Genomic DNA, 24,066 nt, shown 5'->3' on the forward strand with positions numbered 1-24,066 from the left:
CTTAAATTTCCACGCAGGGTATCCATCTTTGCTCCTCAGGCAAAACGACGGAATAGATGAGCTTGAATGGGAATTAGAAACACTCGAAGCATCTCCCGATTCGTGTGACATATTTACGATTTTTATTATTTTCATCACACAATCACTACAACTCAATATTTTACAAAAATACACTTTACACTAAACTTTGCGTTATAAATTATAGCATTCGTGCTGATAACGTGTTGTAAAAACTGGGTATTTGTAAAATAATGTAAAAAGAGATGTTTATGACACGAGTGTTTTATTCGAAGTAAAACGTAGTGATTATATGCTCTTTGTTCGAAGTAAGGTAACTAAGCAATTTTAAAATATATCAAAAATAGAAAATAGAAGACTTAACGTTTGTCTAACAAAGAAGGTTACAAACTACAACAATTATACAGGAACATTACGACCTGCCTGATCTTACGATCGGCCGCCGAAATAAACAAACTGTCGTGCTACATGAGACGCTTTTTCTATTATCTTTTATAATTATATTGTGCGTGTGTCTAATACTTGGCTATGTGCAGGACGCTGGCGCGGCGGTGACGGCACTCGCCGCGCGCTGGTGTTCCGGCGGCCGGTGCGCCTCTCCGTGCTCACCGAGCGCCGCGCCTTCCAGCCCTACGGCATGAACGGTATATCTCGTAACTAGATTTCATACACCACACCACACTTTCGATCAGTTCCAGGCAAATTTTAAATGCTAACTCTTACTTTCCATCCATCTACTTATTCAGCATTCCCAAGTAACTCTCTATTTGTTCTACGTGTACCATGTGTACTTATACACGGTGTAACATGAGGAAACCGAATAATTTTAACCACGCATTTCTGAGGTCAAAAGAAGTAAAAAATGTAATACGAGTTTAGGTCAATTTCGTCAAAAAAATTTTTTTTTTTGTATTTTTTTTTCTGTTTTTTGAATGCATTTGTACATAAAAAAATAATGTTATTGGTAAACTTGTCACTTAAAATTGATTTTTACATTTTTTTTCGTAGAGCCTACTTTTTGCAAAGTGTTTCTTGTCACTTTTTGACATCTATCAATAAGGATATTTAGACTACGTCCCATAGCAGCAACATCACCATCAAAAAGGCCTTTTACACTACGTAACAATAAAAACTTGTTTTTTTTTTAATTAATAATATCTCTGAAACTAGGCGGATTTCAAAAAGTTTATAGGACATTTTTGTCTCTAAATATGATCAGGAATACGCTGTTAAAATTATTCGGTTTACTCATGTTACACCGTGTATAGGGAGTACGCGTGACGTGTATGGGACAACGCAGGAATGCTCTGTTTATTGACGTGAAGCTATTAATTCCAGTTATTAGGCCACAAGATTGCAGACCCTGTAACGCGCGCACTTCCTGTATTAAGCATATACATACCTAGTAGTAGCTAAGTAGTGGCATCGTGTTACAGTACTGTATTCTCTGTTTTTGTAGGCGGCGAGCCGGGGGAGCGAGGCTTGAATTTGTTGCAGCGAGTGGACGGACGGGTCATCAACTTAGGAGGAAAGGCCTCAGTTGAAGCCTACCCAGGGGTAAATGTTCACTAAGCTTCGTTACATGAGCCGTTTCCGGACAAAAAATACCACTTCCTCATACTGCCGTACTCGAACTTCAAGATATTCACAAGAGACGACACGTTCTAGATCCATTATAGTTTAGATATCAACTAGTTCTCTTTTGCAGCGCAATTCGGGCAACCAATGTCACTTTTACGTTAGATAGAGTAAGATATCTATTAGATGTGAATTGGATCTCTAAGTCATATTCTGTGGAAATCGTTCAAGAGTATCTCCAGAATCGCGCAAATGTCAAATTTGACAGGTTAGATCTAAAACATATCGTTATCGTATCTTGGTGATGTCTAAAAGATATCTAATAGATGTCTATTTCCAAATCCGAATCGGGCCCATAGTCTTTTTGGTATGATGAAACCTCATATTAATTTGTCAAAAATGTATACTGTAAAATTAACCTTTTGGCCGCCGGACCTAGTCCGCAAAGACGCTCACTCACACGCCAGAGCAAATTTTAAGTAAACAACTAATAAAAAGTTTAGGGATTGCAAATAGTGATATCGATATTTACAATATTATGGTAAAAATCTTTTTAATTTAGCTTTGTTCTTATCCTGTTTTAATTTCATTCCAAATTGCCAAAATTAAACATATGTTTTACACCCGAAAATGTTTAAAATATAGGGATTTAACATAAAAAACAACCACTAAACAATGTCGATTCAAGACGTGATATCGCCGCACTAGGCTGTACGAGAAGTCTTTTATACAAGACAACGGCGCCCATGGACTGCCCGCAATGCAGACCGACAAGGACTGTTTCCGCGCGGATCAAGTAATAATAGTCTCTAGGTCAACGGCGTAAGCGCTTGTCGGAACGTAAACTTTATTGGCGTAACGTTAAAGCTGCGCATCATGTGTCGATAAAGTCAATATACCGGAACTGTTTTAGTGAAAATTACACGTGGGTTGAATTTTTAATGAGTGAAGATATTATTCCGGAATTAGAATCTATCATTATAATTTCAGTTTGGTTTACATTAATCTATAGGTAAACTCTTATCAAAAAAACGTTCAACGACTTGTTACAAAAAAATTACACATTAACTTCAATGTTATAACAATAAAAGTAAAGTCTGATAAACAGGTATGTCCCTGTACCACACTTGTGCGAAGCGGTCGCTGCGGTGTATCCCTTCCCACTAAGCTATAAAATAACATCAATTATTTTTTTTATTTATCTCTTCTGCAATTAAATAGTCCACAATCTACAATGGCAAATTTACTTGTCTGACTCTACTTTATAGAGCTAAAGAAGCTACCTGAACTTTAAATATAGTTATGCCTATCTGACTTTCGTTCTACGTATTCTAGTAAGTAGTTACCTACTATTCGTTGAAAAAAATTGGCGATTAACAAGTGTTCAAATACTTAGATAAAATCATATTTCTGACTTTATATTTACTTTAAAAATTCCCATATCGAGTTAACATTCCCATCCCTAGCTGTCTTTTATACAAGACAACGGCGACGAGGAACATGAAAAATGTTGAAAATTGGAGCAATTTTTTTAAATGCCTTATTATAAAAGAAGGGATTTATATAGCGGCTTAAAAAGCAAATAAATGAAAAAACAAAGACCTTAAATATGAACACGAGTGTAAATGAAATTGCAATTTTTATTATTTTCACATTAACTCAGTGGTTGAATTTGTGTCTTGTATACAAGACGACGGCGCCAGCGTATCGTTCTATCGTTGTCTTCTATACCGGACAACGGCGGTCAAAGGGGGATCTTTCTCACCAATCAACGCCCACTTAATACCATTTTGAGCGTTTTTTAGTGGTCATGACCTGAATTTATTTAACCTTACGTAGTACCTATTTGCTGTACGGCTACGCTAAAAAAACATTGTGTGTGATCGCAAACTAAGTTTGATAGCCATCTATATTTTATAAACAAATCCGCACATTTCTGATCTTGACCCATATTTCAGGATAAGTACATAATGAACTCGCCTGCCGGCGGCGGCTACGGGCCGCCTTCGGAGTCGCCTCCCGCCGACTCCGGCGCCGAACAACGCAGCGGCTTTCTCGAGCGCGGCAGCGTCTACGAGTACCGGAGCGCCCAGGAATCTGTCTAAAGTTTCACAATTGTGAAATTTCCTACTTACCGAAATGGAAACTTCACTTATTTCTCAGTTAACGCCGCTTGCACTTGCTAAGCGGTTAAACCGTTAACCCAGTGTCAAATTGTACTGGTAACCATGGTAACTCCAGGTTTAAGGCCTGTGCACAGCGGCTGCGTGTGCGTGACGTGCGCGTGTGCGTGCGCTGAAATGTTGGAGCCGCACACGCACACGTCACGCAAGCGGTGTGCCGTCTCTCATAAGGATCTGTATACTACAACGCCGTACGCGCACGTGCACATCACGCACACGCAGCCGGTGTGCACAGGCCTTTAATTGGTTGACAGTGCGATGGTGCAAGTGGCCCTTAGTCTATATTTTTATATGAATGTTATTAGCTTTTTGAAAGCGAATTTCAATAAGTAAAGAAACTAACTCCGGGTTTTTTATACATGTTTTTTATGTATCATTGTTATTCTAAATATAGGTATAATGCTTTTGTAATATTAATCGTGTAATATTTACAACAAAAATAAAGAAAGAAGTACAATAAAATCAAAATAATTATGCATTTAATATAATATCAAAGATTTTTCTTTAGGAATAACCCAAGTTTTTATTTACATGTTATTAGTTTTAATTCTATGTTGTTAACTTGTTATTAAATGCTATACAAAGTATTGTTAATGTTGTATGTTTTTAATCAATAAACAGACTATATGAAAGTTTGAGTTTCTGTGGTATCTTAGTAAGATAAGTTTCTTAAAACCAGTTTTTGTTTACTGATCCAACCCGATCTGATAATATTTAGATCACTTTGGATGAAATTTTCTAAAACTCCATACCTAATTTAGATTACAGAGTAGGTATGTACCTTAAATTAAATTACATTAGTCTACTTGAATGTTCTTTCTACATCATTAATTTTGCTGAATTTTTCCAAGTATTTTAGAGTCCTTTTATCATAGAAAAAGAAACTCCTACACCTAAAATCGTCGCAAAATTTGTCTTTTGTGAGCTACATCAGCAGACACTAAATGTAAACCATGTAAAATCTATTCAACTTCACATCCGAATGACACCTTTTGATAAAGTAGAACCGCTTTACAAGAGGTAGAACCTCTCACGAGTACGTAGATTATGTAGAACCACTCTAGATGACGTAGAACCTCTCTAGATGACTTAGCACCTCTCTAGATGAAGTAGAACCTGTCTAGATGACGTAGCACCTCTCTAGATGACGTAGCACCTCTCTAGATGACGTAGAACCTCTCTAGATGACTTAGTACCTCTCTAGATGAAGTAGAACCTGTCTAGATGACGTAGCACCTCTCTAGATGACGTAGAACCTGTCTAGATGACGTAGAACCTCTTCTCGTCGACGACGGGGTGCGCGGCGCCCTGTCAGGAGTGGTCGGGCGCGGCGGCCAGCGCCTCGCGGTTCTCGTACGCCCAGAACCCGTGCAGCTCCAGCAGGATCGATACCGCCGTGTGCCCGTGACCGCTGCAACAATAAGTTTTTGGCAAAAATTTCATTTTTGGTACAAGCTTTTATCGCTGACTGCACTTTTCTTACGACAGACATCTAATACTCATCGAGACAATTCTAAAAACCCCAAACACAATTAGGTTTCGTTGTTTTATCACAGAGTTCCTATGGCCACCTCCAGTTTCCATCATCAGATCAGCTCGATGGTACCGGTCAGGTGAAACTAAATAAAAGCTTGTAATAACAGTAAGATTGTGTTTACCCTTCAAATTCCATTGTTCAAAAATTCAAAGTTGTGACCGCTGCAACGATAACAAGGTCCATCTCTGAAAGCTCTCTCCTCCATCACAGAATAAATAATAGTACTAGGTATAGATGGTTCATTCTCTAACAAAACGTTTATTACGACAGATATGACCGCAAGGTAGCGCAAGCGCTGGTGTCCGTTCCGTAGCGGTGTGCGGCAACTACTACTGCTAGACTCCAAAATTGGTCAGCGAAATCGAAACGGAGTGAGTCACACCTGCCTCCATGTTACCTACGCGTTACTTCCCATCTCCTCAAATAGTTGCTGTTGTGGCAGACTTGATAAACTATAAGACTTCTGGCCGAAGGGTGTGGTGTTTCGGCGGTACCGGGGCAACCTACCGAATCCTATACCAAGTCAGACGACGCAACGGAGCCACGCTGTTACGTCGTCTCCCAAATCTAATGTTTAATTTGTCTTTGATTTTTATTTGTAGTTTCTTTGTACTTATTGTATTTTATTTTGTAGTTTCACAGTGCCTTGGTTTTACTGTAATGCTGTGTTACTTATTTGACAAATAAATAAATAAATAAATAAGTGAAATAGGTTCAATACATGATAAAAGGTGGGCATTCAATTTATCAAAAGTCCTTTGCACACAAATTAAAACAAATTATGACTAAAGAAAATGCGGACAAACAATATATTATAACTTAAAACTTCATGGGAAATAATAGAGACCCTCAGAAGCGGGCAATGAATGACTGAAATGATGATGAATAGGATACAAACCTGCGTATGAGGTCCTGCAGGGTGATGCGCGCGGGGTGGTCCGGGCGGATCATGTCGAAGATCTCGTCCTTCACGTCCTCGAAGTTGACCGGCTCCGCGCCGTGCGCCACCATCTGCTCCTGGATGGCCTGTGCAGAGAATAGTTATCATTGACATACCCTTTTTCAATCGAGACAGAAAACTGACCTTACGTCTGAGTATTTACTCGTACATCTTATACCTTTAAGTCGTCGGAGCGTGGATCCGCGTACGAGGACAATATTAGAAAAAAATAATCACGGCACACGAGAGGTTAAACGAGCAATTCTTGTATATTTATATATTTCGGGGATCTCGGAAACGGCTCTAACGATTTCGATGAAATTTGCTATATGAGGGTTTTCGGAAGCGAAAAATCGATCTAGTTGTCTTATCTCAGGGAAAACGCGCATTTTTGAGATTTTATGTTTTCCGAGCGAAGCTCAGTCTCCCAGATATCTCTTTTTATGGTGACCGGAGTTTGAAACTTCAATAGCGTCCACCACTTGTGAATTGCCCTTTAGTAGACAATAAGAACTGAAAGAGTTTAGGGGAAGGTCAGTAGAGGATTATTGTGCATGAAGAATGTTTATCAGAATGAAGAAAGCATAAGACAGTACCTTGAAGAAGTAGTTGAGCGTGAACTTGTCCAGGTAGCCCTGCGAGTTGATGTCGAGCAGGCGGAACAGGTAGGCGAGCGCGGCGGGCTGCCTCCTGTTCTCTAGAGCCAGCACTAGTTCCAGGTAGGTCTTGTAGTCTAACCTTGAAGAAGTAGTTGAGCGTGAACTTGTCCAGGTAGCCTTGCGAGTTGATGTCGAGCAGGCGGAACAGGTAGGCGAGCGCGGCGGGCTGCCTCCTGTTCTCTAGAGCCAGCACTAGTTCCAGGTAGGTCTTGTAGTCTAACCTTGAAGAAGTAGTTGAGCGTGAACTTGTCCAGGTAGCCTTGCGAGTTGATGTCGAGCAGGCGGAACAGGTAGGCGAGCGCGGCGGGCTGCCTCCTGTTCTCTAGAGCCAGCACTAGTTCCAGGTAGGTCTTGTGGTCTAACCTTGAAGAAGTAGTTGAGCGTGAACTTGTCCAGGTAGCCCTGCGAGTTGATGTCGAGCAGGCGGAACAGGTAGGCGAGCGCGGCGGGCTGCCTCCTGTTCTCTAGAGCCAGCACTAGTTCCAGGTAGGTCTTGTGGTCTAACCTTGAAGAAGTAGTTGAGCGTGAACTTGTCCAGGTAGCCCTGCGAGTTGATGTCGAGCAGGCGGAACAGGTAGGCGAGCGCGGCGGGCTGCCTCCCGTTCTCTAGAGCCAGCACTAGTTCCAGGTAGGTCTTGTAGTCTAACCTTGAAGAAGTAGTTGAGCGTGAACTTGTCCAGGTAGCCCTGCGAGTTGATGTCGAGCAGGCGGAACAGGTAGGCGAGCGCGGCGGGCTGCCTCCTGTTCTCTAGAGCCAGCACTAGTTCCAGGTAGGTCTTGTAGTCTAACCTTGAAGAAGTAATTGAGCGTGAACTTGTCCAGGTAGCCTTGCGAGTTGATGTCGAGCAGGCGGAACAGGTAGGCGAGCGCGGCGGGCTGCCTCCTGTTCTCTAGAGCCAGCACTAGTTCCAGGTAGGTCTTGTAGTCTAACCTTGAAGAAGTAGTTGAGCGTGAACTTGTCCAGGTAGCCCTGCGAGTTGATGTCGAGCAGGCGGAACAGGTAGGCGAGCGCGGCGGGCTGCCTCCTGTTCTCTAGAGCCAGCACTAGTTCCAGGTAGGTCTTGTGGTCTAACCTTGAAGAAGTAGTTGAGCGTGAACTTGTCCAGGTAGCCCTGCGAGTTGATGTCGAGCAGGCGGAACAGGTAGGCGAGCGCGGCGGGCTGCCTCCTGTTCTCTAGAGCTAGCACTAGTTCCAGGTAGGTCTTGTAGTCCATCTCGCCGTCGTACGTGAGGCATTGTTGGAACACGCGCTGGAGGAACGCGCGGGTTAGGGTGCCGGAGCCGTAGCTAGAAGGGACAAAAATATAACGTTGTTTGTATAAGATTCTGTACTGGTAACTTCTTGGACCGCATCATGGCCCGCATGGACACCAGTCCTTTACTCTTTCATGCGACTATCGGCCCGATTCATGGTAACATTCCATTTCTAACCGCAGCTGCACTAGCGGTACCACACCGGTACTGAACGCGTCGCTGTCATTGTCAATTTCCATAGTAAAATTGACAGTAGTGCAGCTGTCGTTGGAAATGGAATGTTACCCTCAAACTATAAGATTCTTCAAACAAAAACGTCACATTTGACACTGACACATCTAATCCATATCGTTTCTAGATCTATTAATTGACGTATCATAAAGTTCGAATCGTTAATCGGGCAGTATGCTTCTATGTACGACCGCGTTTTGGTGCAGATACAGTCAACAGCAGAAGTTGCTAAGCGGGCGAGGTGTTCAAAATTACCTTGAGACGCTCTTATTCTCTTAACAATAAAGTCGCGTCAAGATCATTTTGAACACCTAGCCACTTCTGCTGCTGACTGTACATTTCAGTACCAAAGGTTGTTTGAAAAAATTCGAAGAAATCTTAGAGAAAATAAGAATTCCCAAGCCGGGCACTGGATACCTCGGCGCCCAACTGTCTCTTTCGTATGTGAAATCTATTTCAGTTTTAAGGCGGGATTCCACCAGTGTGCGGCATCTGTGAAAAGGGTCTAGCAGGCTAAGCGAACAAGAAGTGCCCCCAACGACGGATTTGGTCATTCTTTCAGGTGGTGTACTGGCAGGTCCTAAGAACACTCTGTGTTTAATATCAGTCCTCGATCTTCTTTTGTTTACGAGTTATTCAGGATAATGTAAAGTAATCAGTGTATCATTGAAAGTGACATATTTTATTTTGTAAACTGCTATCACGGTTCATGAGATACAGCCTGGTGACAGACAGCCGGACGGACAGTGGAGTCTCAGTAATAGAGCGTTTTTACCCTTTGGGTATGGCACCCTAAAAACGGGACCCTCGGTGGGCGAGTTCGACTCTCACTTGTTACCCTTTGGGTACGGAACCCTAATAGAAGGCCTTACCCGGCCAGCTCCGAGATAGACAGCATGCCGTTGTGGTCGCGGTCCAGGTTGAGGTACTGGCCGTACACGCGCAGGGCGGAGGCCGCGCTGAACCAGTTCTGCTCCTGAAGCTCCATCGGCAGGTCTTCCTCGCGCAACTGCAAAGTCACTTGTTGATTCGCTTTGTTATCCATTTGTAAGAGTATGATAGCATGGAAAAGAATTAGAGTCCGTTTAAGCTAACTTATGGACCTATTTGGAAGTGGAAGTGTCAATATAAACGTAATATTTTTATAGGAACTTGACGTAAATAATAGAAGCAGTAGGTTACTCCGACACTGCAAATTCTATGCAGAATTGGCTTGGCCCGATTATAGCCTGGCCCTGTAGACCACATGCCAATCGCTAACGCTGCGTAGCGAACGAAACGCTGTCTGAAACTGTCACTGTCTTACCATGTAATATGGAAGAGTGATAGAGAGACACAGAGCAATTCGATGGCGAAGCGCAAGCGATTGTCACCTTGCCTTGCCGCCAGTAAAGAGAGAAAATGACTGATATCATACGAGTACCTATCTCATTGCACTTCCATTATTGGGAGGAATCTGATGTTAAGATATGTCAAGAGTCCCAATTTCTTTGTCAGATTAAAATAACCTTACATAATTACTATAATTGAAAAATTTTGTCTCGTTATTACAAAGACAACATTATTGAGTTTTTAGCCATAGTGGTCTAGAAAGTACAGGAAATGTCTCTCTCTCTTACTTCGAGCAAATCGTCTAGAAATGAGCAGGACAACACGTCCCGTATCCTGACGCGGCCCACGCGCAGCCGGTCCAGGAAGAACAGGAACTTGCGCGCCGCCGTGCACACGTAGAAGGAGCTGAACGAGGAGTCTAGGCCGTCTAGTATCTCTCTCTCACCTCCAGCAGGTCGTCCAGGAACGAGCAGGACAGCACGTCCCGTATCCTGACGCGGCCCACGCGCAGCGGGTCCAGGAAGAACAGGAACTTGCGCGCCGCCGTGCACACGTAGAAGGAGCTGAACGAGGAGTCTAGGCCGTCTAGTATCTCTCTCTCACCTCCAGCAGGTCATCCAGGAACGAGCAGGACAGCACGTCCCGTATCCTCACGCGGCCCACGCGCAGCGGGTCCAGGAAGAACAGGAACTTGCGCGCCGCCGTGCACACGTAGAAGGAGCTGAACGAGGAGTCAAGGCCGTCTAGTATCTCTCTCTCACCTCCAGCAGGTCGTCCAGGAACGAGCAGGACAGCACGTCCCGTATCCTGACGCGGCCCACGCGCAGCGGGTCCAGGAAGAACAGGAACTTGCGCGCCGCCGTGCACACGTAGAAGGAGCTGAACGAGGAGTCTAGGCCGTCTAGTATCTCTCTCTCACCTCCAGCAGGTCATCCAGGAACGAGCAGGACAGCACGTCCCGTATCCTCACGCGGCCCACGCGCAGCGGGTCCAGGAAGAACAGGAACTTGCGCGCCGCCGTGCACACGTAGAAGGAGCTGAACGAGGAGTCTAGGCCGTCTAGTATCTCTCTCTCACCTCCAGCAGGTCATCCAGGAACGAGCAGGACAGCACGTCCCGTATCCTTACGCGGCCCACGCGCAGCGGGTCCAGGAAGAACAGGAACTTGCGCGCCGCCGTGCACACGTAGAACGAGCTGAACGAGGAGTCTAGGCCGTCTAGTGCTGCTAGAGATGGGACTAGCTCGGCGATGTAGCTCTCCAGATCCTAGGACAGAATTAAATGTCATAAAATCGAGATGAACACGATTTTAGACTCCATCACGGAGGTCATACATTTTGAAAGTTAAAAGTCATAATGAGAATTACTAGAAAATCGTAATGAGAAGTTCTGGTGTTTGGTGGTCCCACATGTTCGGTGAGGTGAGGACTGTGAGGTAGCCCTGCTCGGTGACGTCGTAGAGCGAGAGGCCGATACGCGTCTGTTGCAGCCACACTTCACATCACGTAGTTGAAGACACTTCCACAGTGAAGTACAGTATGTTACATTACTCAGATGTTCGGTGAGGTAGCCCTGCCCGGAGACGTCGTAGAGCGAGAGGCCGATACGCGTCTGTTGCAACCGCACTTCACATCACGTAGTTGAAGATACTTCCACAGTGAAGTACAGTATGTTACATTACTCACATGTTCGGTGAGGTAGCCCTGCCCGGTGACGTCGTAGAGCGAGAGGCCGATACGCGTCTGTTGCAGCCACACTTCACATCATGTAGTTGAAGATACTTCCACAGTGAAGTACAGTAATTACAGTATACAATATACATTACGAACATGTTCGGTGAGGTAGCCCTGCCCGGTGACGTCGTAGAGCGAGAGGCCGATACGCGTCTGTCGCAGCCACACTTTACATCACGTAGTTGAAGATACTTCCACAGTGCAGTACAGTATACAATATACATTACTCACATGTTCGGTGAGGTAGCCCTGCCCGGTGACGTCGTAGAGCGACAGGCCGATACGAGTCTGTTGCAGCCACACTTCACATCATGTAGTTGAAGATACTTCCACAGTGAAGTACAGTATACAATATACATTACGAACATGTTCGGTGAGGTAGCCCTGCCCGGTGACGTCGTAGAGCGACAGGCCGATACGAGTCTGTTGCAGCCACACTTCACATCATGTAGTTGAAGATACTTCCACAGTGAAGTACAGTATACAATATACATTACGAACATGTTCGGTGAGGTAGCCCTGCCCGGTGACGTCGTAGAGCGACAGGCCGATACGAGTCTGTTGCAGCCACACGCGTCGCATGACGTAGTTGAAGAGCGACACGCCCCGCACGCGCCCCGTGCCGCCCTCTGCTGCCTGCAGACGGCCGAACACTTCCGCTGTGAAGTATGGCCTGCGAAATCAAGATCTTGTATTAAAATCACAAAAAACGCTAAACTAATGTGTAATTTTGTGGGTACATTGTACGAGTAGCAAGAAGTGTTTAGGACCAGACCTAGCAACAAGGACGAATTAAAAGCATTCTTTGTCAGAGGTATAGAAGCCATACCCTGACCGACGTTACGTGCCGCCATGCACAATGTTTTAGTCTGATGCAGAGCTTGAATTAAAGAGCGTGGGCATTGAAAACAAATAATTTTTCAGTAGTAATATTTAAACAATAAATTCCTTAATATCTTTAAACAGATTTATTCATTAGCAACAAGTAAATGTTAAGAAAAATGGATTTATTAAACTTTGTGTAGCTGTATGTATAGGTAATTTTGCTGTCATATGTATTGTGATCATACCTGTACTTGGGCCCAGCCTCATCCCTGATCTTTTTAAACTGGAAGTAGTCTATCATCAGCTCATCATTGTTAGATGTGCTGTAGCTTCCGTTAGACTTCTCCAGCAGACTCCAGAGGTGCTTCAGCTCACTGTTGTCCAACAACTCCTTACTTTTCTTCTGCAGGAACTGCGCCCGAGTCTCCTCTCTCAGCTTTTGAGCCAACACCTCGTCGGGACGAGGCAGTTTGTAGTAAAACTTTGGTATTTTCTTATAAGACTCTTCGTCTCCTTCTAATTTCGGCTTGTATAGCTGTTTGAAAGTTTCTATTTCTATTTTCCTACTTTCCTCCTTAGTGATGCTGGTGTTTGTGTCTGTAATAGTAGTATCACATTTAACACCCAAAAGATTTCTTACATATTGTGTCAAAAACAAAACACCATACCTATGAGTTGCCATATTTTGTAATAAGGTCAGTGTGGGCAAAAACAGTATACATTTATCTTGAATTTGTAGACATAACTCATTTACAGACAGTTGGTAGAGCAGAAGGCGTGAAGCTCTGCCTTTCTTACTGTGTCTGAGTGACGAATGCATACAAATATGAGAGTTCTTGTCCTATGATGGCCTTCGCTGCAATTCTTATTTGTTGGTCTTCCCCACAACGATAGAGAAATATAGTAAGAATTTGTGCTCACTCAAGCAACTTTAAGGTTTCATGATTGTAAGTAATTTGACTGTAAATACTTAATAGCAGTCAATAAAATAAGCATCTAGACACGCGGCAGCGTGTCAAGCCAAGTTCAAGCAAAGGAACTGGCTAGCCAGCGCCGAGTGTAATATTACACGAACCACTTGGTGCCACTTTTGACCCTTCTATAACTCAAAACATCTTTGACGTAAACACATAAAACTACGTGTGTTTAATTATATCCATAAGGATATCTAGAAGCCCAAATTTCATGAAGCTAGCTCAAACGGTTATAAAGATATGAAGGTCAAAAAGTCGTAAATTTTAAGACTGACTTATGACTTATAGTACCTAAACCTAACCTACTTCCAGATGACCTAGAAGGATGAAATTTGGAATCCAGCTTGGTTATTGTGTGTAACAGTAGGAAAAAATCTAAAAATAAAATAAAGTTAAAAAATAGGGGGGGTCCCCATACAAAAAAACCATTTTTTATTGGGACTGACATATAAGTACCTAAACCTAACCTACTTCCAGATGACCTAGAAGGATGAAATTTGGAATCCAGCTCGGTTATTGTGTGTAAGCGTAGGAAAAAATCTAAAAATAAAAAAAAGTTAAAAAATAGGGGGGGTCCCCATACAAAAAAATTTTTTTTTATTTAGCGTTGGAACCGTTACAAGCAGATATTTGAAACTACCCCAATATATGTATTATTATATTTGCTATATTAAAATAAAGTTTAGTCAAAAAATAAGTGGTGTCCCCATACAAAAAACTTGTAATACACTCTAAACAACCGGCCAACGGTGTGTCGTCGGCGGCGCGCGGCACCACATAATTATACAAAGAACAGAAGTAAAAACCATACAGCGGAAACACAAGAAAAAACATTAAATCTCAATACCTGTCTAGTATTCTTTACAAAAAGTATTGATATCCCACCAAAAACATAAATGTAAAAAAGGAGAGCCAAGTTCAATACAAAAACTAATGCTTGGCTGTGGGGCTCGCCGCAAAAAGAATGGAGATCTAAATGAGTGCCACTGCCAAGTTCTATGCAAAATCCAGATATGTATTTATAGGAACAAAATAACATTATAAACAAACAACAAAATGATTGATGTAATGAAAACTGGCCAAGTCAAATCTAACCTACTTTAAGATCTCACATTTATTTAAATAACAGCAATTGTTATAGGTATCCAATAAAGCAAAGAAATAGAGTTTAATACTTGTTTATAATGTTATTTTGTTCCTATAAATACATATCTGGATTTTGCATAGAACTTGGCAGTGGCACTCATTTAGATCTCCATTCTTTTTGCGGCGAGCCCCACAGCCAAGCATAATTTTTGTATTGAACTTGGCTCTCCTTTTTTACATTTATGTTTTTGGTGGTTAAATATACAGAAAGGGAAAGTTTTGAAAAAAAGGTCATCAGCATAAATAAATTGGTGCTGTCAGGAGAGTGAGGAGTGTCTTTTTAAAAGGGCTTATTCCTCTATGACACCATACAATAATTAGTCCTATAGACACTTCACATGTGTAAATAAAACAGAAGACAATAAAACTCAGTCAAATGGCCTGTATTTAGCTTAACTTTCACCATTATTCTGGTTACTTTAGAAGTGCAGTAGCCATTGAAGTAGTTATACCAATATAGTGACATAGGATTTCAGTTTGATTTAATAAAAAGGTGTACTATTTTAGTCAGTTTCTGTAAAGATCGGAATAATAAACCACAAGCTCTCACCGTCCAACTTTTTGATGTACTTCCGTAAGCGATCTTTTAGCATGTTGTTAACTTTGATTTGTGCTTCGTCCAATGGTTTCTCGACCGTCTGTGTATTTTTGGAGTCATCATTTTCACTTTTACTGTCTTTTTCAGACATATTGTATTCAATTTTATCTTGTGTCGTTGCAGAACTAATTCAGAAGTAAATAAATAAATGCACGTACCGTACACACGTACACAACCAACCAACCAACCAACTGTCAAGTGTTGAAGTGTCAGTGTTAATGTCATAGACATAATATATATATAGACGGTGTCTCAGCGAGCTGTCACTGTTGCCACTTTTGTTTAGTGTACGATTAACAATGAGGCCCACGTTGCTGTAGCCATGTCGATAAAGTCATATCGATAAACTATCGACATTTCTTGCAATTTTAATTTTACTTCAAAGGCTTAACGATACCTAAAATGACCAAAAACGCTTTTATTCTTTATTGTGGTTATCAGATCACAATTTCATAGTCACGCCCCAGCAGGGAACCAAGGGAAAGTTCAGATATTTAATTAAAATACATAAATACCTCCTAAAATAGGTGTTCCGCAATAATTGAATTATATTATTATATTATAATATATTCATTATCCATTAGCATTTAAATTATGTTTATGTTTAACGAAGATATTGAAGCTTCAATTAATCGCTATTTCGTTCCGCTGTGTAGCGTTAACGATATATAACATGATTAAAATCGACTTTTCACATCCCTAAAAGAGCACACATATACGCTTTTACGCACACATACACAGCCTGGGCGCATCAAGAAAGGCAACACTTGATTTGAAGTCCACCTTGTCAACAGTATGGTTGTCCTTTTTTGACAAACGGCATTTTAAAAGAGCGAGGAGAGAGAAATGATACTAGTTGCTGCGTCGTGAAAGAGAACAGAAAAGGTTGGGCCCTTGGTTAATGTCAAACGCGTTTCGTTTCATGAATTACTTAAAAAACCAACCACATTATTATGATCAAACTTCCATATAGTCATAACTTTAAAATGTGTATTGATACAAGCTACAAGCACAGTATTAATTTTTTATTAAAGTAATATTAAATAAATGCGTATACTAATGTAGGGCGGTACTTACTTTCATTAAAATAAAATCGTGTAGCGGAACGTTTAGGAAAATTTTATATTTCTATTGGGCAACAGATGGCGCTAGTAAACTTTTAAAATCTCTGATAATAAAGATGTTATAACTGTTATATGGCATAAACATTGTTTTAATACAAGCTTTGCTAACGGTAAGTATTTTTTATCGTATTAAGTGAATACGATCTTACTGATATTCAAGTTAATCCCACGACCGGAAGTGGGCTTAAATCGACTTATAAGATTCCGTTACGTTGCGCTGTTTAGCACAAGTTAACTTAAGGTTTGTAAAAAAAGTAGAGCATGATTAAAAAGCTACAGCTTTTTCATATCTAAATGTGTATGCTAAAGTTAAGTTAGGAGCTAGGTTGTGTAAGTTAGGAGCTAGGTACTTACGTACGACGAAAAGTTAACTCGGCTGATCATTTCTATCAACATTTTCTAATCCTCCCACATTAACCGCTTACAACGTAAGCTAAACCCAATAATTTAATAACTTTTAATAAGGCGCGAATTACAAGTGGTTATCAAGTAACAATAACCGCTGTTTTGGAGCAATCTGCCTATTAGCGGCCTAATACTACACGACGACGCGTTAAATGCGAGTGAAACCCCTTTGCGTGCGCGCACCTAGATTGTATGGATATGGTAACAAAAATATAGATAACTACATCTGCCGGATAGTTAAGTCGTAGAAGCCCTGAATGTTAAATTTAGTAACCTCTTCTATTTCGTCTTAAGGAGTTAGAGTTAACACAGACAGAGTTACTTTCGTATTTATAATATGGCTACAAATATAATGACCACCAAAAAATACTTTGGTACCCTAAATAAAAAAATCACGCTTACCAAAAAAAATTACTGAACACCAAAAAAATAAGGCCTAAAAATACAAAAGTACCACCATTTTAATTACGACTGCACTTCAAATTGTATTCAAATACCAAATATATTGAATGACCACCAAAAATCATTAATGATCACCAAATCTTGAAGACCAAATTAATGCGATATTTTCACCTAAATAAACCACTATGATTACCAAAAAATGTATACATATTACCAAATAAAGTAAACTGATGCCAAAATTACTAGCCCCTCCCGCTCAACCCCCCGTAGCCCGCACCGCATACCTACCTAACCTAATCTAAAACTAAACTAAACTGCCAAACTAAACTGCTAAACTGGTTAAACTGCTATCAGTTAAGTGGGTTAGGTTAGGTTAGCACTGCGACCCTTACAGAAACGAAATGGCACTAGAAAAGTAGGTTAGGTTAAGTTTCAACTGCTACCCATACAGATACGAAATGCTACTAGAAAAGTGGGGTAGGTTAGGTTTCAACTGCGACCGTTGCAGAAAAGAAATGCTACTAGAAAAGTGGGTTAGGTAAGGTTTGAACTGCGACCCTTACAGAAAAGAAATGCTACTAGAGAAGTGGGTTAGGTTAGGTTTGAACTGCGACCCATACAGAAACGAAATGCTACTAGAAAAGTGGGTTAGGTTAGGTAAGAACTGCGACCCTTACAGAAACGAAATGCTACTAGAAAAAGGTGACGAAATGGATTAACTAATTTAATAGGATAACGATAATATATATTAAATATTTGCACATTTTTAATTAAAATGCGGTTACAATTTTTGTGATCATTTACTATTTTTGGGTTTACAATGATTATTTTGGAGTCCTTTGCTTTAAAAGGATAGCAAGATTTAAAAATTTGGTTATCATTTTACATTAAAATGGAGTTCAAATTTTGGTGGTCATTTACTATTTTTGGGTTTACAATGATTATTTTGGTGTCATTTTCTTTAATAGGATAGCAAGATGTAAAAATTTGGTTATCATTTCACATTAAAATGGAGTTTGAAATTTGGTAATCATTGACTATTTTTGGGTTAATAAGTGGACCCCAAGGGGACCCGCAGGACTCTCAGCTCTGGCTTGCCTTCATTGGCCGTCCAGAGAGGAGTCGTTAGAGCTATATGCTCCAGGGGTGGAAGTGAAAGATGCATAAGACGCGAGTTGGCACAGTGGCTGGTAACAGCCACTGGGTAGAAAGCGGCGCACACCTCTCGACACCCCTGAGCCGCTCACATCGATGTTGCTCCTGGTCGTCTTTACGACGGCAGTTTCAGGGGCCCATCTAGTCAGCGGCGAGTCACCGCCTGCCTCGATGACGGTGTTAACATTGTTATGGCAGGTGTCCGGACCTCTTTTACAATAGCCCAGTCTCATTGTCCACCCAAACATCAATCCATAGACCGGAATACTGTTCACTTTTTCTACAATAGTCCCAATGCCTGTTGCGACCGGTTCATGGGTGTCTATTGTTGCGCCTGTGAACGGGTTCCAGCAGGCGTTCTACATGACATTAAAGCTCTCCAAGGGGCCTCTACGTGTTGGATCTGTGTCCCCACGCAAGCCTATCAAAAGACCGGGATTTGTAGGCCCGTGAATTCCAAAATTAGTTTGGTGTCATTTCCTTTAAAAGGATAGTAAAATGTAATAAAATTGGTAATCATTTCACATTAAAATGGTGTTATAATTTTGGTGATCATTCATTATTTTAGGGTGGTAAAATAGATTTTTTTGGTAGTAAATTTTACTAAATCTGGTGATGAGTTAAATAGCAGCCTTATAATATTAGGGTCACGTTCCTATCTTTCCTGGATATCGGATTAAATAATCCTACCACACCACAAAATGGCTTGGCTTGTGGCTTGGGGGCGCCACAAGCCTTCAGTAAGAAGTGCATATACTAGGAAAATTTGACCTATGCCGCTGTGGCCCGGTGGCCGAGTGGTTCAGGCATCTGCCACGATAGCAGAGGACGCTGGTTCGATTCCAACCCTGGGGCACTGGAGGCCTTGGTCACTTTTTCTTAGTATATATATGACATTTATTTCAGTTTAAATAATCCTACTCAGGATATGATTCCCAACAAACATGATCAAGACGTCACTTCGCTCAGTCCATAAAATTAAGTGAAACGTAATCATTAGATGATTTGGATGGTTATTCAATTGGTGAATCAATTTTTCGTCTGGATCACTCTTTAAATCCTGGCATTTAAATTAACCAAATGAACATAAGTACATTTTTACCGAAAAGCCCTCTCCGCAATGGCCCATCTACCAAGCACGATAGCGTAGATAATATAACGTGGTACAAGATCGAATTCTTGTTATAAACTGTGTTACTATTATCGCCTGGCTGATGGGACAAATAACAACAAGAAATAGTTGATTCACCCGAACACAAGTTCACGGAGTTTTGTATTTTCTTGTCTCATCTAGAAACCCTATATCCTAGGCGGCATGCTGTGATATACCTGGAGAGCTCGTGGTTTTATGACGCTTTCTGAACACCCTTCAATCCACGGTTTCACTTGTTTCAACAAATGTCTTGTAAGCCTGTCATTTCGCTTTCCTTTCCTAATAAATCACGCTAATGAGACTGAGATATTTATTTATTTAGGCGACAACACACGTTAGATACCCTATTTAAGTGTCGATGGAGAAACCGTCGGTAACTTTAGTTAGCCCAAAGAAATTTATAAGGAAGTGGAGTCCGACCAAGCTAACTCTGCATGCCATTTGCAATGACAACGTGTAGTACATCATTAATGCGAAAATATGACGTTTATAATGACACCTCCACACTTTATTCTGTTGAAGTCGGTGCAAAGTTAGCTTAGAATTAATTGCCCTTACTTAATACATTAAAGCAATATCGACCTAAATAAGGTGAGCTGTAAAACACTACAAGTGTGATGAAGACGGAAGACTGTTATAAACTACGACAATGAAGTCGAGATCGGGTTAATGAAAATGGTTTTAAAATAGTCGTATATTTTAGTAGATACTTACCTAATAAATTGAAATAATGGCAGAAGCTTGTATACTCGTATTTTACCTCGAAGACACGGAACCCTAAAAATCTAATACTCGTAAATCTACCAATGCCAGCAGTTCTGTGCAGCTCAAAGCTGCTATTAATTAGTCTTCGGGGAACCAAACGCGAGCACAATTCATTACTGCTCTACAACAATAAATTCATTGTTCCAGTTGTTGCACGTTAAATTCAAACATTCTAACATTTCTAACGCCGCTTTCAATCCATTATCGGGTTCGACTCGTGGTCAGTAAACTTGATGGTTACTGCTACGCTAGGCTACTGCTACAAAAATAATGTATATATTCCAATTTAAAATGGAGCTATAGTAAATATGTATGCTTAATAAAAAAAAATCGATATAACAATCTTCCAAAATCACCTTTGTATGAAAACCCCTCTCACCCCAAATACAAGGCACTCTGGGGTGAGGTGGGAGGTGGGTTTTCCTCTTTATCGTCAAAGTTATGAAATGGAACTACCCAAAATAAAGTAAAAACTAAAATACAAACGTCCGGAACACTTATTATACACACCATTTAGTTTTCATATGTAAAAATAAAATGTTATCGAGGTTTGAATTTCAGTTTTGACCCTACTCACCCCATTTTACGGTACCTTACTTTTCTTTATTCTCAAAGTCCGAGTAAGCTACTCGTAACTTTGCATAGCTCGCGCACATAAATTTGACCCATTGCCGCACTTTGACATTGTAAATGCCATGCATAATAGTTCTCTTGGTCAGACTCTAACCCAACGGCGAGGGAAAGGAAGACAAGAGTTTTTAGGGTTCCGTAGCCAAATGACAAAAAACGGAACCCTTATGGATTCGTCATGTCTGTCTGTCTGTCCGTCCGTATGTCACAGCCACTTTTTTCCCAAACTATAAGAACTATACTGTTGAAACTTGGTAAGTAGATGTATTTGTGAACCGCATTAAGATTTTCACAAAAAAAAAACCAATAAATTTTGGGGGTTCCCCATAGTTAGAACTGAAACTAAAATATTTTTTTTCATCTAACCCATAAGTAAGTGTGGGGTATCTATGGATAGGTCTTCAAAAATGATATGGAGGTTTCTAATATTATTTTTTTCTGAATAGTTTGCGCGACAGACACTTAAAATGTGTCCCCCCCCCCTCCTGTAACATCTAAAATAAGATAATGATAAAACTAAAAAAAAAGATGTACATTACCATGCAAACTTCCACCGAAAATTGGTTTGAACGAGATCTAGTAAGTAGTCAATTTTAATACGTTATAAATCGTAAACCGAAATTTTATTATGTTACTTGCTGCTACGGAACCCTTCATGGACGAGTCTTCCCTTCTCGCACTTGGCCGCTTTTTTAAGTTCAGTTGCATTAAAGGTTGGAATGTAGGTACCTACAGGCAAAAATTATGTTCAGATTTTCAGATGTCAACTGCATCTGTATACGCGAAGAAGTATGTAGATAATATAGGAATATTCGAAAACAATTATTTAATTTAACTGATTTTTTCGAGACAGCATAGAAAGTAGTAAGATTCTATGGAGAATTACTTCGAAGAGTTTCATTACATCTTACACGCTATGTTGCGGTAAGAGTGAAATTGAGCGAGTATGAACGCCTGCTACGAGTAAATGAGCCGCGAGCGAAACATATTTGCATCAAACACTTATCATTACAAAAAGTCGTAAAGTGTGCGTTTTCTTTACACGTTAGATCGTTCCGTGCGATCAAGGTTTATCTGCATCATCTGTTCAACATACCGACACCACATAAGATGCTGTCTGAATTAATTACTTTTTAGAGGTCCGTGCCTCGAAACTAAAGCAGTATGCTCAAAATATTCTTACTGTGTTCGCACGTCGGTAAAGGCCGATTCGTATTATTAAACAATAGTCGTATTATTAAACAATACTAGTCAATAGGTTCAGAAAATAAGCTTCCCACCAAAAACATTTTAATTTAAAATGTTCATCATCATCATCATCATCATCATTTTAGCCTTTATACGTCCCACTGCTGAGCACAGGCCTCCTCTCATGCGCGAAAGGGCTTGGGCTATAGTCCCCACGCTAGCCCAATGCGGATTGGGGACGTCACATACACCTTTGAATTTCTTCGCAGATGTATGCAGGTTTCCTCACGATGTTTTTCCTTCACCGAAAAGCTAGTGGTAAATATCAAATGAGATTTCGTACAGAAGTTCCGAAAAACTCATTGGTACGAGTCAGGATTTGAACCCCAGACCTCCGGATTGAAAGTCAGACGTTATGTCCACTCGGCCACCACTGCTTACTTACTTAAAATGTTGCCAAGACGAAACCATCAAGAGGCTCACACTGTTCAAAAGTTATCAGATCTCTTGTAGAGCCAAGCTTCTAACTCTACAAGTCCTAACTTCACAAACTCTACACATTAGTCAAAATATGTGGCTTGGCCGTTTCGTTACCACTTACATGAACTATTAGTGTAATAAAAAATAATGAATACTTAGTGAATTTATAACAGAAAAGTATAAGAGGTTGGCAGAAAGGTACTTTTGGCGCGTAGTTTCTTTCGCTACCTACTATTGATGCTGACTGTACATCTTCTCAGAAAGGAACGAAAACATAAAGTCGTGTAGAGTATAATTATTATATTGAAAATGTCCAAATGCGAGCCGTTTCTCAACAACCGTAGAACGCTACAGTTAGTACAGCAGCCCGATTCTCATATAACAATTCGATATAGAATTAAGTTGGTTTTGATACGACATTGAACATAATTCTCGCTGATAGCTACGCTAGCATACGAAATGAAGATAACCAAGACGATCGTCAATGTCGTATCATAACCAGTTCAAAACCAGCATGAAGCGTAACGCGTGGCGTGACTCTAAAAACAGCGAATTCTTCGCTTCCTAGTTGAACGTGAGACTACGTTAATAGATTTGAATTTTGGAAAATTCAAAAAGTACCTAAGGTAAAGGTCCTAGTCCTCGACATGCTAATGCCATGCTGATGCCCAATAAATTTGCAATAGAGCATTGTTGTGTAACGATGAGAGTCTTTGCGGAAAGAGCAAAGTCAATCATACCTGGAATATATTGGTTTCCTTCCCGTGTAATTCACGATTCTTCTCTTCCCGCATAGACTCTATGTACTGGGACATTGACGATCACTATTAGGACGTCTACCTTGTTGGAATAGAATAACTAGTTAAAACTACGAATAAATACCACGTAGGATTAATTCGAACGATGCATAACGTTAGTTTAAACTAATGATAAGTTATCATTAATGATAAGTTTTTTGTTGGAATATCTATTACTTGTACCACTTGCATTCGTGTGCATCGGGCAGCGTTGAGGATTTCCGCCTTTTCGGCATCATTTAATGCTAAATTATTAACCTCATTATAATCATTATTATGTGAACAAGAACGCAACAACAGCCAGTCATAATCAACTTGTAAACAAATCGCATCTAGATCTTACGTAAAGTGCGATATGAAGGAACGATTCAAAGTTTTTTATTAAACTCTTAATTAGCAGAAGAAATGCATTGCACAATCGACTTGTATTTCTCCTTTCAAACGTAACTTTTGTATGAATCAACTGCAAGCATTAGTGGATGATACACATATTATTGGTATTCATTATTATATTTAGGTAATACCTACGTAAGAGACGTTTATTTTCCTTTCACTGTTTGGTAATAAATAACTACCTATCATAGGTACATTAGGTAATGACGATAGCCCTTTATTACATATAATTCAAAATTGCAATGTTACTATTTATTTTATTCATCATTTCTCTTAGGCTAGGGTTTTTATAATATGAATATAAAAGTAAAATATAAAAACACTTACAAAACAAAAAAAAATACATATAAACACATTATAAAAACCTAACCTAGGGTGCCGCCAGCAGCGGGGCAAGGCCCAAGCTACCGGTGGTCAGGGCTGCAGAGAGAGGAACCGACGTACTATCCGCGCCGTGTCCAAGATCACCGCCTTCTGCATCTGTCCCTTGATCCAACCACCTAGCGAGAGTCTCTCGAGATGTTGGTCGAGACTCTTCGCTATCCGTTCACTGAAACGACTATCGG

At 40.7% G+C, this 24,066-nt stretch overlaps 2 protein-coding genes and 1 long non-coding RNA gene across 3 annotated transcripts in view; 2 read left to right on the plus strand and 1 right to left on the minus strand.

Annotated features, from left to right (window-relative positions):
- Positions 1-3,837, plus strand: part of LOC134673963 (5-oxoprolinase) — a 34,988-nt gene extending 31,151 nt beyond the window's left edge. The window contains exons 28-30 of the mRNA XM_063532007.1: positions 555-662; positions 1,478-1,575; positions 3,555-3,837. Coding sequence (XP_063388077.1) covers positions 555-662; positions 1,478-1,575; positions 3,555-3,701 — 353 coding nt within the window. The 3' untranslated portion in view covers positions 3,702-3,837. The remainder of the gene's footprint in view (positions 1-554; positions 663-1,477; positions 1,576-3,554) is intronic.
- A 406-nt stretch (positions 3,838-4,243) lies between these two features.
- LOC134673808 (serine/threonine-protein phosphatase 2A regulatory subunit B'' subunit gamma-like) lies at positions 4,244-15,167 on the minus strand. The gene is made up of 8 exons (XM_063531834.1): positions 14,961-15,167; positions 12,536-12,887; positions 11,967-12,138; positions 10,810-10,998; positions 9,273-9,409; positions 7,989-8,202; positions 6,215-6,342; positions 4,244-5,190 (listed from the first exon to the last, which is right to left on the minus strand). The coding sequence occupies exons 1-8, from the start codon at positions 15,097-15,099 to the stop codon at positions 5,091-5,093; spliced, it is 1,431 nt and encodes a 476-aa protein (XP_063387904.1). The 5' UTR covers positions 15,100-15,167; the 3' UTR covers positions 4,244-5,090.
- Positions 15,168-21,196: 6,029 nt separating this feature from the next.
- LOC134674245 (uncharacterized) overlaps positions 21,197-24,066 on the plus strand; it is a 158,066-nt gene continuing 155,196 nt past the window's right edge. The window contains exon 1 of the long non-coding RNA XR_010099562.1: positions 21,197-21,228. This is a non-coding gene — a long non-coding RNA (uncharacterized LOC134674245). The remainder of the gene's footprint in view (positions 21,229-24,066) is intronic.

This window comes from Cydia fagiglandana, chromosome 19 (assembly GCF_963556715.1).
Source record: "Cydia fagiglandana chromosome 19, ilCydFagi1.1, whole genome shotgun sequence".
Taxonomy (NCBI): domain Eukaryota; kingdom Metazoa; phylum Arthropoda; class Insecta; order Lepidoptera; family Tortricidae; genus Cydia; species Cydia fagiglandana.